Raw genomic sequence first — 14,096 nt, 5'->3', positions numbered from 1 at the left:
TACACAAAAATAATATATTTACACTACACAATGTTTGTTGTATAATGGTTATGCAAAACTAAATCAGTAACCGAGTGCTTGAAAAAAATTATTTGACGGCATTACAAATATACTTACTAGGAGTATGGCGGAAAATGTCGCTACAAATCAATATACGGTACCCATGTGAATACAGGGCTACCAACGTGTGGGCAGAACAATCTATCATCCTTGGTCTCATATTGTTTCACACAGAGTATTCACAGATACTGTTTTAGCTACTGTACATGCTGTTTGTGTTTTGAAGCAAAATTGTAGGGCAGACTTACTTTTGCATGGTAGGTATTCTGATGCCAGGTATGAATTATCTAATGGAGACATCACCCTTCAATGGAATAACTATTAAAACAAGCTAAAAAATGTGTTTATATTATAATTTTCTTGAATGTGTTGAAAAGAACCTAATATATACTACATTACCATAAATTTCATTCACCAATATGTAACTAATTCAATCACAATTTGCCTTTCTAATTCATTACCATATATAGTCACAGCCATCAAGAAAAAATATTTACTGTATACTGTATGTTAATCACACACATTGAAGCAATATTGAAATACAAATCAAATACAACCAACAATGCAAAAAAATAAACATTTTGTAAATACTTGATCAAAATATACAAGCATTTAGTCTATATCCTCCTTTCAGTTACATTTCAAATCATTGGAATGAAACAAATAATTCTTTAAAAACAATATACAGGATACAGAACATCTCCAGACTAAACACTGGCAGATGAGTAGCAATGTCTGACACTAAGGAATTAATTTACAATATGTTTCAATACTTCATTACCTTTCTTTGAAAATAAAATGGCATACATGGGAGTTTCCTTCTCTGCCAAGTACGATCCTGTATAATCATTCAATTAAACTGATCGGGAAGAATTTTCCTGTTTCTGCAAATGTTCTGGAGACAGAATACCTTAGTTCCTAATCCTAAGTAAAAATCATCTCACTTCACCCCAGAAACCCCCATTAATTATTTATTTATTATTCATCATGTGGGGAAGGACACAGCCAAGCAGAATGGAGTGAAGGGCTTTGGTGAGCTAAGACAACATGTAAAACCAATACAATAAACAAAGCAGTAGACCCTTGCTATTTGCGGGTTTCGATTCGTTTCAACGATTCGCAGTAAGCAGATGGTGGCTATGGCGGCTAGCCTGCGAGCCTTTTTCCACAATACAACAAGTCACCCCATGCAGCATTTTGTGTTGTACTCTCAAAACTTTAGGGTTTCTGTGTGAAATGGCCCCTAAAACACTGCCTAGTGTCAGTGCTAGTGATGCTAGTGGAGTAAAATGTAAAAGGCAGAAGCCAGATATAACCCTGACAAAGAGAGTTAAGAGTGGGGATGAAGGCTGCCGCAGCTGGTCGGTTGTTTGACATAGTGCACTAAGGTAGTAGAAGTTGCGCTTCACAGTTTTGCCTATTCATGCCATTCCTTGGAATCTAACTCCTGCAAATAACAAGAGTTTGTACATACTGCAGATGGTCACATGTTATTTTTTCATTATCTTTCTTCGTGACAAAAAAATATTCATGGTCAACCAAATATTCAGCTGTCTAATCAAAATCTAAAACCATAAACCATCCTTCCCTTGTTTTACAATAATATATATAATAAAACATTCAATAATCTTAAAGTAAACTAATTTGAGCCTCTCCTCTCCGTTAAAATGAGTTGTGAATTCTTTTCCATTTATTATTTCCCAATTTAACGGAAGTTCGTTAAATTGGGTAGAGTCCGTTAAAAAACACACCCATTTCCTTACTGAGACCTTTGCTTCACTTTTGCCATGATTTCATAGCACATATAGGGCAAGAAACAGTCACAAGCAGTGAATGGGCAGATAGCACACACACAGGACACAGACTGAGCAAGCGAGCAGTGCTGTTTGCAGCCGTTTTGGTGGAATTAACGAAATTCTACTCAATTTAGTTCGCTAAATTGGAAAATCAGTAATGGAAAAAATCGTTTCTTAAAATCGGAATTCCTTTAACGGATTCTGTTATATCGAGAAAATACTGTATGGCAACTGCCTTCTACCACATAGGACAGAATACTGCAATAAGAGTAAAATACCAATTTTATGTACTGTACTGAACTTATACTGTATATGTAATTTAATAGAAATGGAAAATTTGGGGAATGGATGTGTTCCACTACCTACACTTGGTTCTGCTGAGAAGATATGTTGAATTAAATCCTCCGCCATCTTTCCCCGTGTGGGAATCAGCCCACATGTTGACTCAGGCCAGCTCACATCACTCTTGTGTTTTGATTACTATGTTTTGCACCTCAGTGTTAACATTATCTTCCCCCAAAAACGATCAATGGATTGCCCAGCATCATTTACAGCAAAACATAAGAGGACTTACTCTGACAGCAAACAAGAAAGTGGAGCTATTACATTGTGAAACCTTATGTAAGCTTGCAAAATGTAGTCAAGTCTTTCATTTGTATTGATTCTCGAGAAAAATTTATTTTTAAAAATGGACTTGGTCCCGAACTATTCTATAAAATTGGTATTTTACTGCACTTACGATAAAATCAATCTGGCCTTGTATATACAGTAATGTACATATCCATAACATGTGCCCATCACTGCACCTTCAAAAGCCAATTACTATACTTAAAAACAAGGAAATAACTGACAGGAGGATTCTCCACATTAACTTTGTAGTAAGGTAAGACTGCTAATACCTACATTGAGACTGTGAGAGAAATAGGAAGGGAGGAGTCTCTCTCAGTATTCAAGTGGGGAACAGGAGCAAATGAAGCAAAGAAAAAATTTAAATTGAGGTGGCAAAACAAAAAGATAAAACCAAAAGGAGTAAGGAATGAATACAATCGTTAAAAGATGGTGTAAACTCTACAAATGGGTGGATAACAAAAACATGAAAACTGCAACTTCTTAATCAGTGTGATAAGCAAAAGTTGGTCCCATTAGCCTGATGGCTTGTTTGAGGCAGTATGGATATAATACACAGTATCCTTCAGTACATGAAGAGGCAGTGTGGCCAGCAATGCACTTGATTGCTTCATTTACTAGTGTAAAATTAGGTAATAACTTACAGATATGTGAAATGGGCATGCTGTGGGTGTGAAACAGTGAACCTTAGGTTTGGAAGCTTGGGCTGTATCTCTGTTTAATTACAGTACAGTACTATACTTTAAAATTTATCGAGTAAGAAATATAAAGCTTCCTTGGAAGTGTGCCACTTTTTGTACTTTTACATGGAGTTCAACACACAATGGAGGATAGAAAAGAAGAAAGTTCAAAGAAGTTAAAATGGGACAGAAGGAAAATGAATATTTAGATGAATGAGATTCATATAAGTTGAGAATTACAGATACTGTAGTACTGTAATGAATATTTCAGAATTTTGGAGCCTCAAAAGTGCAATCATGCCTCAACATACAGGTTTACAAAGGTGCACACACTATGTAATAACAAACTATTCATGCATCACTGTACAAGAGCTTAAGCAATATATACTTTTTTTTTACAAATGCTATTATTATCATACTGTATTAATATTATCATTACTATTTTATATGTTCTATCTGGCTGCATTAAAAACTCATAATTACATAATTGTTTTCAACAAAGGAAAATTAACCATATCATGTAAATAATAAATGTACAGTATTTCATTTGTTCAGATATACAGTACATACTATTCATTTTATTTCAACTTACTTTAACTATAAATCGTCTTGAGGAAAAACACTATAGTGTATATATTAAACATGTTTGTGAGCATAAAACAAACACTAATCAGCCTCCGATGTTTTCAATAAATTCACAGCCCGAGTCCATGGAGTCAGTAGAACTACGAGGTCTTGATTCATCTGAGAGGGAAGGTGAGGGCGGATCATTATCCATGGAGACGCTCTCGGCCACTACCACACCTACATCCTCTGCATTATATTCCACACTGCTCCCCATGTACTCTTGTAGCAGACTGATCAGAAGAGAAAAGTTAAGAACAGTACAGAATACCACTTATAAATTTAACACCTGTACTTGTCATTTTACTTATATACAGGTATCAGAATAAATATCCTGAATCTGAATGGAGGAAAAGGAAGGAGTGATTATAAAATCTTTATTTCCTAGCAAAGCATGTAGTCAGCCTATGGACTTATGATAGAAAGTTAGTAATGTAAGTGATATCTGTTAGACAGAACAATTGGTGCAGAACACGTCTGGGAATGAGAGATTTCCTGGTGACGAGATGACTCTCTTAAAGCCGGAAGAAATCCCACATTCCCGGAATTTTCTTGGAATTTTCCAGAATGATGCATTATTTCATATCTCAAAGTCGGAAGAAAATCCCTCATCCCGAGAATTTCTGGGAAATGCCTGATTCTCACCTCTTAAACCCAGAATAAAAATCCCCCAGTCCCAGAATTTTTTGGGTACTGGGAGAATTTCTCAGAATTTTCCAGGAAATGTGCCCCCTGGAAAAACGTTCCCAAAGCTGGAATTTTCCAAAAATTCCAGCTTTGGGAACAATTTTCCGAGAAAATTTCAATTCCGGCTATCGGAGAATTTCGGTAAAGAGGGATTCTGGCTATCAAAGTTATTACTGGTTATCTCTTTCATCAGTACATACATATACAGTGAACCCTCACTTTACGCGGTCAATTGAACCCATGGAGGCCCGCGTAAAGCGAGAAACGCATAAAGTGAACAACATAACATATGGGATTAAATGAAATAGAGACCGGTTGACCCCCAAACTCCACTTTTTCCGACACAATACTTATGTTCTAGTAAAAATAACATCTTAAATTTATGATGGTACATGCACACAATTAATACTTATGAGAAATAGAGAAATACAGTTGCCAAGTTAATGTCCATTCAAATAATGGACTCGACTCTCTCCCCCTCTTCTCACACTCGCTGGCTCTTCCCTCTCTGAGAAATGTTTGGGGGAAAACCACTAGATTTTAAGGTATAGTAATAAATAATACCTCAAACTAAAGTCAGGATAATATAATTGACATTGCTGGATTCCTTGTAAGACCAGGAATATTTTGAATATAAATGTCATATATTTTGCACAAAAGATAACATATTTACTCACAGTAAACAAAATACTTAAAGTAGATCTAAAATTTGTATGTCTAATGCAAAATCTATGATGTTTATATTCAAAATGATCATCAAATTGTAAGAATTCCAGCAATGTAAATTATATTTCTGGCCCGGTAAGTATGAATTTTATAACAGCTAAAGACATTGACATATTCCTTCATATAAATAATTTTGCACACATATTTGCTCTGAGTAAACAAAATACTTTTATCCGATGATGCTTATATTCTCATCTGTCATATCAAAATACCCCCCCTCCCCCCCTCTTCCCACCTGCTCCCTGGTGGATGCCTCTCCTACCCTGCTTGAAAACATTTCCCAGCTGTTAACCCGGCTCTTAGTGCACATCAAAATGTTAAGATGGCATAGACTCTCCCTCCTGTGAGGATTGTATAGATTTAAGCAACAGTTCCTTTTTCATAATCACCATTGTAATACAGCCATCTTGCAATGTGTGGGCTAGCTGTGATTACCTGTTGCCATCCGGCAAATTTGAAAAATTTTACAGCTGGATGACCTACCGATTGCCAACCCACTTTAATATGGGCATTATATGTAGGATTTCCAAGCAACTTCTTAACTGGCAAGGCAGGATTACTACTCCCTGAAGTAATCAAAGATTACCCACCTACCATAAGAAGTACCACTGTAATGACCACAGTCATACACGTCAGTTAACGCCAAAATCAGACGATTCATATTACGCTCAATAGCCCACAAAACATGTAGCTATGCTTTCGTTTGACTCCTCCATCTGAGGAGTCCGTTTTCTCATCGCTTCAAAACGCCTCAGTCCGCCGTTATCCCATTTTCTCTGGCTTCCTGAAACCAACCTCTCTAAAAAGTAAATCTGAAGGTGAGAGAGAACACCATTGTTTTGAGTCAACTTAGATATATCTGATTACAGTTAAAGCATACAAGATCCTTTGTGAGTGATGTTGAAAGCTTTAACTGTCTTTATTGTTCGTAACACTTGTTAAGTAAGTGAGTGTCGAGTCTGCCAGTACGAATAGCATCCAAGGATATTGTCCCTGGTTAGAGCCAGGCATTTCTGAGTACTACTGAAATTAGATCATTTTGATGCCCAAACATCAGAGAATCTGATGTTTGTAGTTTAGTTAGTGTCAGTTGTCTATTCAAGAAAGCCATTAATCTCCTGAAAGAACATGTCAAACTTCTTATCTCCAAGATCTCAGCCTATACCCATAGAGGGTCCTTGTCTAGAAATTCGCTGATGTTGGGAGAACTAATGTTATCAATGTGTGTATTTCCACTTTTTCCTGGCTAGCTCAATCTCGGATTAGATTATATGAATAGACATAGGAAATTACCCTGATGAGGAACACTGAAGTTCATAATTAAGTATACAGCAATCCAAAATGGTAGGGAAGGTCTGTTGTAAGTGAGATCAACCTTTCTGGTATGAATGTGGGGGCCCGAGTTGCCCCGCGGGAGCACGTATATACCCCTACACGAGGGAATCACGCATTCGTGACTCTCCCTCATCGTTTTTCCAGGTATGTTAACCAGTGTTCCACGCCGCCATATTAATTCAGTTTAACTTAGTCAATTTTGTGATTATCAGTGTTCATGTTCTAACAGTGAAATTGTCATTTACCCAGCGAAAGGATTAATATAACGTAAGTGTCGCCTAGACCGTTGCCAGACGTATGTTCGTATAGTTGAAGTTAAATATTCACGCATTCGTGACTCTCCCTCATCGTATCTCCAGTGTGTTGAGCTGAATACTCATCGGCTACCGTGGGTCGGTAACCCGGTTGAACGATGCCGTTAATTCGACAGGATTAAACTGGGAAGTCCGTTTCCTGCAAATCAGGCACCAGTTCCCTTGGCATGTGTCGGTCTACAACCAACCCCTAACAGCGATCTTCATTTGTTGTAGAGAGACCAGCGTTACCCTGGGGCACTCCTTACAGTTAAATGGGCCTAAGAATTATTGTTGTTGTATATGATTGGTGATAATATATGATTGGTGATGAATAACAGGTTGAGTAGTGATCCCATAACAATTGATGGTACATGTATATGAAAGAAAATGACAAGGAAGAACAATGACTTGGAAAATATAAGCAGAGAAGCTTAAGAGTTACTTATATAAGAATATATAAGAATATAAGGTATATAGAGATAAAAGACATATAAGAATATAAACAAGAATATATAAGAATAAGTATATATATATATATATATATATATATATAAAGAATTGAAGATGGATAACTATATAAAACAGGATACACAGTGAAAAGAATGCTACAAAGAACATGTAAGTATATGAATAAATAAGAATACTAACATTAAAGAATATCTGGATGGTAAATTATAGAGAAAGAAACGGCCCGTTACACCACATGTGTAAAGCCAGGAATAACCCAAGATCACCAGGATTCCTGTTACCTCTCCCACAATTGTTTGTTTGTTTGCTTTTTTTTTACTTTACCTTGACCTGGGAACCATCAGAGTGGTATGACATGTGAACCTGCACATCAGCCATTCATTATATCGGGTACATTTTATGCACCCGGGTACATTATATGCACCAAGCTTCATAAAATTAAATAGAAAATATAATTATGGTTTATTACATATAGAAAGCATAATGACTGCTATATCCCTAAGTCTAGACTAATCATCATCATCACTGTTTTACAGCCATTTTCCACATTTGTGTAAGTTATACACACTGGGAAGATAAAATGAAACTTAAGAAAAATAAAAAAGTAAGATACCCAGGTGATATGGTTGTTAACATTTTAAGTGAAACAATTTAGATAAAATTAGGTACAATATTGTATATAAAATATTGAAAAAATTCTATGAAAATAAACACAATAAGAGTTAGTGAAAATAATACAACATGAAATGAAGGAAAAACTAATGTTTTGTCTTTTTAACAGACTAATGGTCAAGTGAAGACGCCTTCTCTAACACTTACCACTCTAGAAGTGCCTCCTTGGGGATGTCATTAAACTTGGAGATATCAGAACTGACAGGCCACACAAACAGGACTCCATGTTTCTTGTTATTCGTAATGGTACTTGTTGATAGTGACACCTGAAACACATGATTATGACACATTTATAGATTCATAAAATACCAGAATTACTGGTCATATAACATAACAATACTTTTATGACACCTGAAATCAATATATATGTCAACTGATGTAAATTAATATGACACCCATAATAGGTTCACATGTACAATATGTACTGTATATACAGAGAAATTCTACAGCATGGACCTAAAACCAATAATTAATAACATGCATGTGGTCAACCTTCATATTAAGAAGACAAATGGATGATTTAAGTTTAGAAGACACCAATGACAAAAAGTGTCAACAGATAATTTTCTTAAAAAAGTCATGTTCACCTTTGCCTCCTCCTTCAGTTGAATACCTATACCACAGTCATAAACAGAAGCACCAGATATAACAGCTGTGGCACCTTCTCTGAAGTCCATCCCTATGCCACTACAGCCTCGGGCGATTACACCATCAACCTGGGTATTCGTCTTTCCAAGTCCAACAAAACTACCACTACCACCTGTTGATGGAGACATTGATACTTACATGCACACACAAGAAAAAGAGAAAAGAGAGAGAGAGAGAGAGAGTCTGAATGTTGGACGTTAACCGGCGCAGATGGCCTTGCCAAGACTGGCTGCAACAAGGCCACACCTGACTACGTTGTTCCTCGAACACTCTTACAGATTAGGACCCAAATTCGTCGCAAACAGAGAGAAGCTCGGGAAGCAGCCATCCCCCTGGACTACCCGCCCACCTGGTACGATGTCCTCCGTAAACTTCCTGACCTCTTGTACGTCTACGGGAAAGGGTCGCGGAAAGGGGACGTGATTGCTGCCCGTATCATCATTGGGTATGACTTTGCTTGGGAGATTGGTATGCCCGCATCCCCTGAGCAACGCTCTTGTGCATTATGCAGAAGACCCGACAGCCGCACCCTTATTCATTACCTCCTAAGATGTCCCCACACACAACGCTTCCGTGACGCCTGCTGGACCACCACTCCACGACCCCCTGACGGAGACACAATGATCCTTCCCATACTGGCCAGATATTTTGTAATTAATATTGATTATGTGTTAAAGGAATATCCTTCCTTCCTTAGGCTTTAGTAAGCCCCTTTATAATATTTATACTGTATATACTTGTCACACTTGCCAGATGCTTCTGGTGTCATTGTACAGGGGTACCTAGTGACAGCACTAGGATCCCGCTTCCTCTATCAAGGAATAAACAATTGAAATTGAAATTCAATTATATAATATCTCAGACTAAATTTAGGATAATATAATTTGCATTGCTGAAATTCTTGCAAGACAGAGATAAATTTGAATATAAACGTCATATATTTTGCTCAAGATATAAAAAATGTAGTACATTAGTGTACAATACTGTAGTACATTTTATAAAAAGTTTTTCAACTGTATTTTTGGGTAGATTTACATAAATTTCTTCATTTATTTTCACCCATTTACATTCACACACCATACTAAAAGAAACATAAAATAAATTAGTGCAAAGCTGGACTGCACATGTACTAATTTGATTATGGTACCAAAATTGTTATGTCTAGTGCGAATTACAACATGTTTATATTCAAATAAATCATATCTTACAAGAATCCCAGCTATGTTAATTATATTTTCCTAGGTCATATCACTGGCATTTTAAAATGAGAGAAGCTTAGTAGGACTGTTAAATAAACACACAGAGACCTTCGCCTCAAACTTATCACCTCAACCCCCCCACCCCCTCACTGGGTGGCGGAGCCGTCAGTCCCCCCCCCCAGCCAGGCTTTCAGGCTTACAGTTTTTATCTTATATAATATCTCAGACTAAAGTTAGGAGATTAAAGTTAGGAGATTATAATTTGCATTGCTGGAATCCTTGCAAGACAGCCAATAATTTGAATATAAATGTCATATATTTTGCTCAAGAGATAAAAATTGTTGTACATTAGCATACAGTACTGTAGTACATTTTATAAAAAAGTTTTTCAACTGTATTTTTGGGTAGATTTACATAAATTTCTTAGTGCAAAGCTGGAGTGCACATGTACTAATTTGATTACGGTACTAAAATTGTTTTGTCTAGTGCAAATTATAGCATGTTTATATTCAAATTAATCAGTATGTTACAAGAATCCCAGCTATGTTAATTATATTCACCCAGGTCATTTCACTGGCTTTTTATAAGAGAAAAGCTTAGTCACCTAAGAACTGATAAATATCCAGGCGTTAGACCTGGGCCTGTGCCAACTGTCAAACGTTCTACCTCCCCTCCCCCCACGCCCCCTCGCTCGCTCCCACCCACTCTCTCCCCCATCTGCTGGCGTTGCTGGAATCCTTGTAAAACAGTGAATAATTTTAATATAAACGTCATGTATATTGCACAAGAGATAAAAATTAATCACATGTATCACATTACAGTAGTGATTTAAGAGTAAAAGTGTATATGTACGTATATAGTATTCCACATACACGTAAGTATAAATAAAAAGTTTATGTGATGATCGGACAACGTCCATTTCGGTTAACATCACGTTTCCAAGAACGTATCTAGGATGTTAACCGGCGCATGACTGTAATTACAAAATGTAGCCACCCACCCTCCCCCCTCCCCAAAAGAGAGAACACAAGCAAACCTATTGCATTTCTAACCCACCTCTATGAATAAAAAGACTGGCTGTTCCATCCTCTTGATACTACAGAACTATAGTGAATTTGTTCTCCAATCCTTGGATACAGTGACATCCTATACTGTATATAAAATATTTGAAAACTAAATCAAAGTTTTCTGTACAGGGGGTATTGATGTCTTGGAAAATTAAAAGTTATATAGTACTGTATAAATTTTTTTAAATACCAAAATGAAACCACTCATTCAAAATTGATTGAAGGTCCATTTATCTTGCATGAGTATTAAACAATCCAGGGAGGTATATACTAGACTAACAACTGATACGATAATTAAAATACATTCATATGTGCTACTGTGAAACATACAATACTGGATAAGTGATATCTCCATTACTCAGAACTCTAAATTTGCTCCAAATTTTTCCGGATTTTTTCTCAATTCCGGGTTTATGAATAATTTTCCAAGGTTGAAAATCAGGCACATCTCCTGAGATTTCTGGAAACTCGCTCCACTTTTTCTGGGTCTGGGAGCAAATTCTGAAGATGAAATAATGTGTCATTCTGGAAAATTGTGTGAAAATTCCAGAAACTCTCAATTTTTTTCCGGGTTTGGAAGCAAATTTCAAGGAGGAAATAATGTGCAAATTCCGGAAAATTCCGAGAAACTTTTCCCAGTATCCAGAAAATTTCTGGGGATGAGGGATATTTTCCGGGTTTGAGAGAGTCGTCTTGTTACCCAGAAATATCTCATCCACAGAAGTGCTCTGCACCAACTGTTCTGGCTAATGGAATATCACTACACATTAAAGCCATGAAGACAGACACACACACACACACAAAATGTAACACATAAGGCATTACCTTCAAAAGTGACATTGTTTAGTGTTAGGATGCCCTCATGGTGAAGAACTGCCACTTGATTACTGGCAGGTCTTACAGTTATATTCTGCAAGGAAAATGTCCCTGAGGTGTCCATTAGGATGTCTCCGGCTTCCTCCATCCCTTGAATCACTACTCCATCTCCAAGACCTATAAATATTAATTGTTCTTTATTATCAATAACAATGTCCATGCAAAATAACATATCCCATCATTGCGACAACGCCAAAAATAATTCTTAGCTATGCTCTCCCATCACTCACATGCTCTATTGCTTCCTCGATGTTTGTCTCCCTCACTTTAGTTCTCAGAAGATCGTTTCATCTCCTTACCAGCTTTTTTCTGTCCCTCCTACCATCCATTTTTTTTTTAATTTTTCTTGTCTTATTCTCCCAATATATCTTCATAACAGGTTAACAAGTTGTTTATTCCCATTTATCCTACACAGGCCATTGGCCTCCTTCCCCTGGCATGACCACCTCTAGTCCAGTTCATAAAAATCTGTGGGGTTTGTTTGGGTTTTAATACCTAGACACAGTGCTATAATACACAAGGTGCTAAAAATGGGATATAAGGACATAGAACCCTTAAAAAAAGCTTACCTATTAACATGCCACCTTCACTAATTTGTCTCAAGTGGCTGAGTAAATGTATTCCTGGTAACACCACTACAACATCTTCCTTCTTAGTCATGTCCAGGGCCAGCTGGAGGCTCGGATATGTCTCACAAGGTTCATCATCATGAAACTGAAACAATGGGTTATCAAATAAAAGTTCTCACTGTGTAAGAACACTTTTCCTCTTTAAGACAGATATTCATGCATCACACACCTGTTCTATGTACCTTTCCTTTTGCATGAATAGAAGGTCTTCTCACCATTAGTAAAGGCAAAAGCCTCCTAAACTTCTTCCAGCTACTCCTGATTCTTGCAAATGAGCTAGTTTAGCACCACCTCCAGCACTGATCGTGGCACCCAGGTAGTAAAACTTATCATCACAGTCCATGAATATATTCCTGATGTTGAGTTTTTCAAGTTTTGCTAAGGCTACATGTATGATTACCTGCACATGCAGTACCATACATTCAAGTCAGCAATAGCTTGCAATCTACCATTTACACCAGTGCATCTCATGCACCCACCAAAAGAGTAACTTTTGGTGTTTGTGTTATTCTGGTTGAACTTAAGTAGTTACACACAAGAAATACACTCTGCCACGTTCGTAGAGTGATACAGTATATATAATTTGTAATAAAAGTTTAAAGTCCCGCTATAATAGTAGAGATAAGTTTATTTCTCTAGAAACAGGGCCGCCATTTGCAATGACCAGTGGTGGGCACAGTTCCGCTAATTAGCGAAGCTAACTTTTTTGTTAGCGGATTAGAGTTTTCGCTAACTGTGGAAACCATTAGCGGACCAATTAGCTTCCGCTAAATTTAGTTCTGCTAACAAAATTTATACATGTTTGTTCCTGTCTGTTGTAAGCGTGTGACGCCGCGACGCGTGTCTCCAACAGCCAATCAGGCACGCTTGGCTAACTGCGTGTTAGTACGTGCAAAGATATCTTGAGGGCCAAGAGAGCCACCCTGTCAGATGGCAACTTTGAGAGGCTGACGTTTATGAAGGGCAACCAGCATCACGTCGAGGCGATGGAGAAGGCCCAGCCACTGCAGCTGGAGTGAATGGAAGTTTTTGATTATTAAAGTTTAATACTATTTTTTTTTACAGTATATAAGGACTGTCAGTGTATGTTGAAAGAATCATAGAATATAAATGTAAACTGATGTATAATTTCATTTCTCATTTACCTGTATTTGTTAATTTAATTAGGATTTTTTTGTGTCAATATATTTGGTTATGCTAAGTACTGCATTAGTTCATAACCAGGATGTCATCCAAGGTGTGCGCCAAACAAAATTTTCTAAAAACTTACTTTTCATTAAAGTTTAGAGTTTTCTGTTTATTTACATGACTAAGACCAACAATAAGTTATATTAAAATGCACTGGTATAATGACTAAGACCAACAATAAGTTATATAAAAATGCACTGGTATAATGTGTATGTGGTTGGTATTGCATATTTACATGAATAATGAATAAGGCCGATAGGTTGTATGAGAATGCAAATTAATTATTTGTGAAATTGTGTACAGTGTACACCTCAATAAGTTGATCATCATCTGATCTTGGCATGATGCTATTTGCTACCTATGCTATACAGGACTATAGTTTTTGGATTTGTTTAATACTTTGTGTCTTTTCGTACAGTAAATAAAGATTATAAAGTGTATGTTGAAACTTGAATGTAAAATAAAGTTTAATTTCATTTCTTCATTTAATTATTTGTGTACACCTTGATCATCATCTG

The 14,096-nt window shown here is 36.8% G+C and overlaps 1 protein-coding gene across 3 annotated transcripts in view; it reads right to left on the bottom strand.

The window, feature by feature from the left end:
• Positions 1-396: 396 nt before the first annotated feature.
• The window catches only part of LOC121853151 (SHC SH2 domain-binding protein 1 homolog B-like), a 35,482-nt gene continuing 21,782 nt past the window's right edge, over positions 397-14,096 (bottom strand). For all 3 annotated transcript variants that reach the window (XM_042347102.1, XM_042347100.1, XM_042347101.1), the window contains 5 exons: positions 12,331-12,475; positions 11,711-11,878; positions 8,559-8,731; positions 8,119-8,237; positions 397-4,020 (listed from right to left, as the gene is read on the bottom strand). In XM_042347102.1, the coding sequence (XP_042203036.1) occupies positions 3,834-4,020; positions 8,119-8,237; positions 8,559-8,731; positions 11,711-11,878; positions 12,331-12,475 (792 nt within the window). In that variant the 3' untranslated portion in view covers positions 397-3,833. The remainder of the gene's footprint in view (positions 4,021-8,118; positions 8,238-8,558; positions 8,732-11,710; positions 11,879-12,330; positions 12,476-14,096) is intronic.

This window comes from Homarus americanus, unplaced genomic scaffold (genome assembly GCF_018991925.1).
Source record: "Homarus americanus isolate GMGI-L3 unplaced genomic scaffold, GMGI_Hamer_2.0 scaffold32871, whole genome shotgun sequence".
Taxonomy (NCBI): Eukaryota; Metazoa; Arthropoda; class Malacostraca; order Decapoda; family Nephropidae; genus Homarus; species Homarus americanus.
Note: the sequence above shows the minus strand (reverse complement) of the source record. Positions and strands in the feature narration are given on the sequence as shown.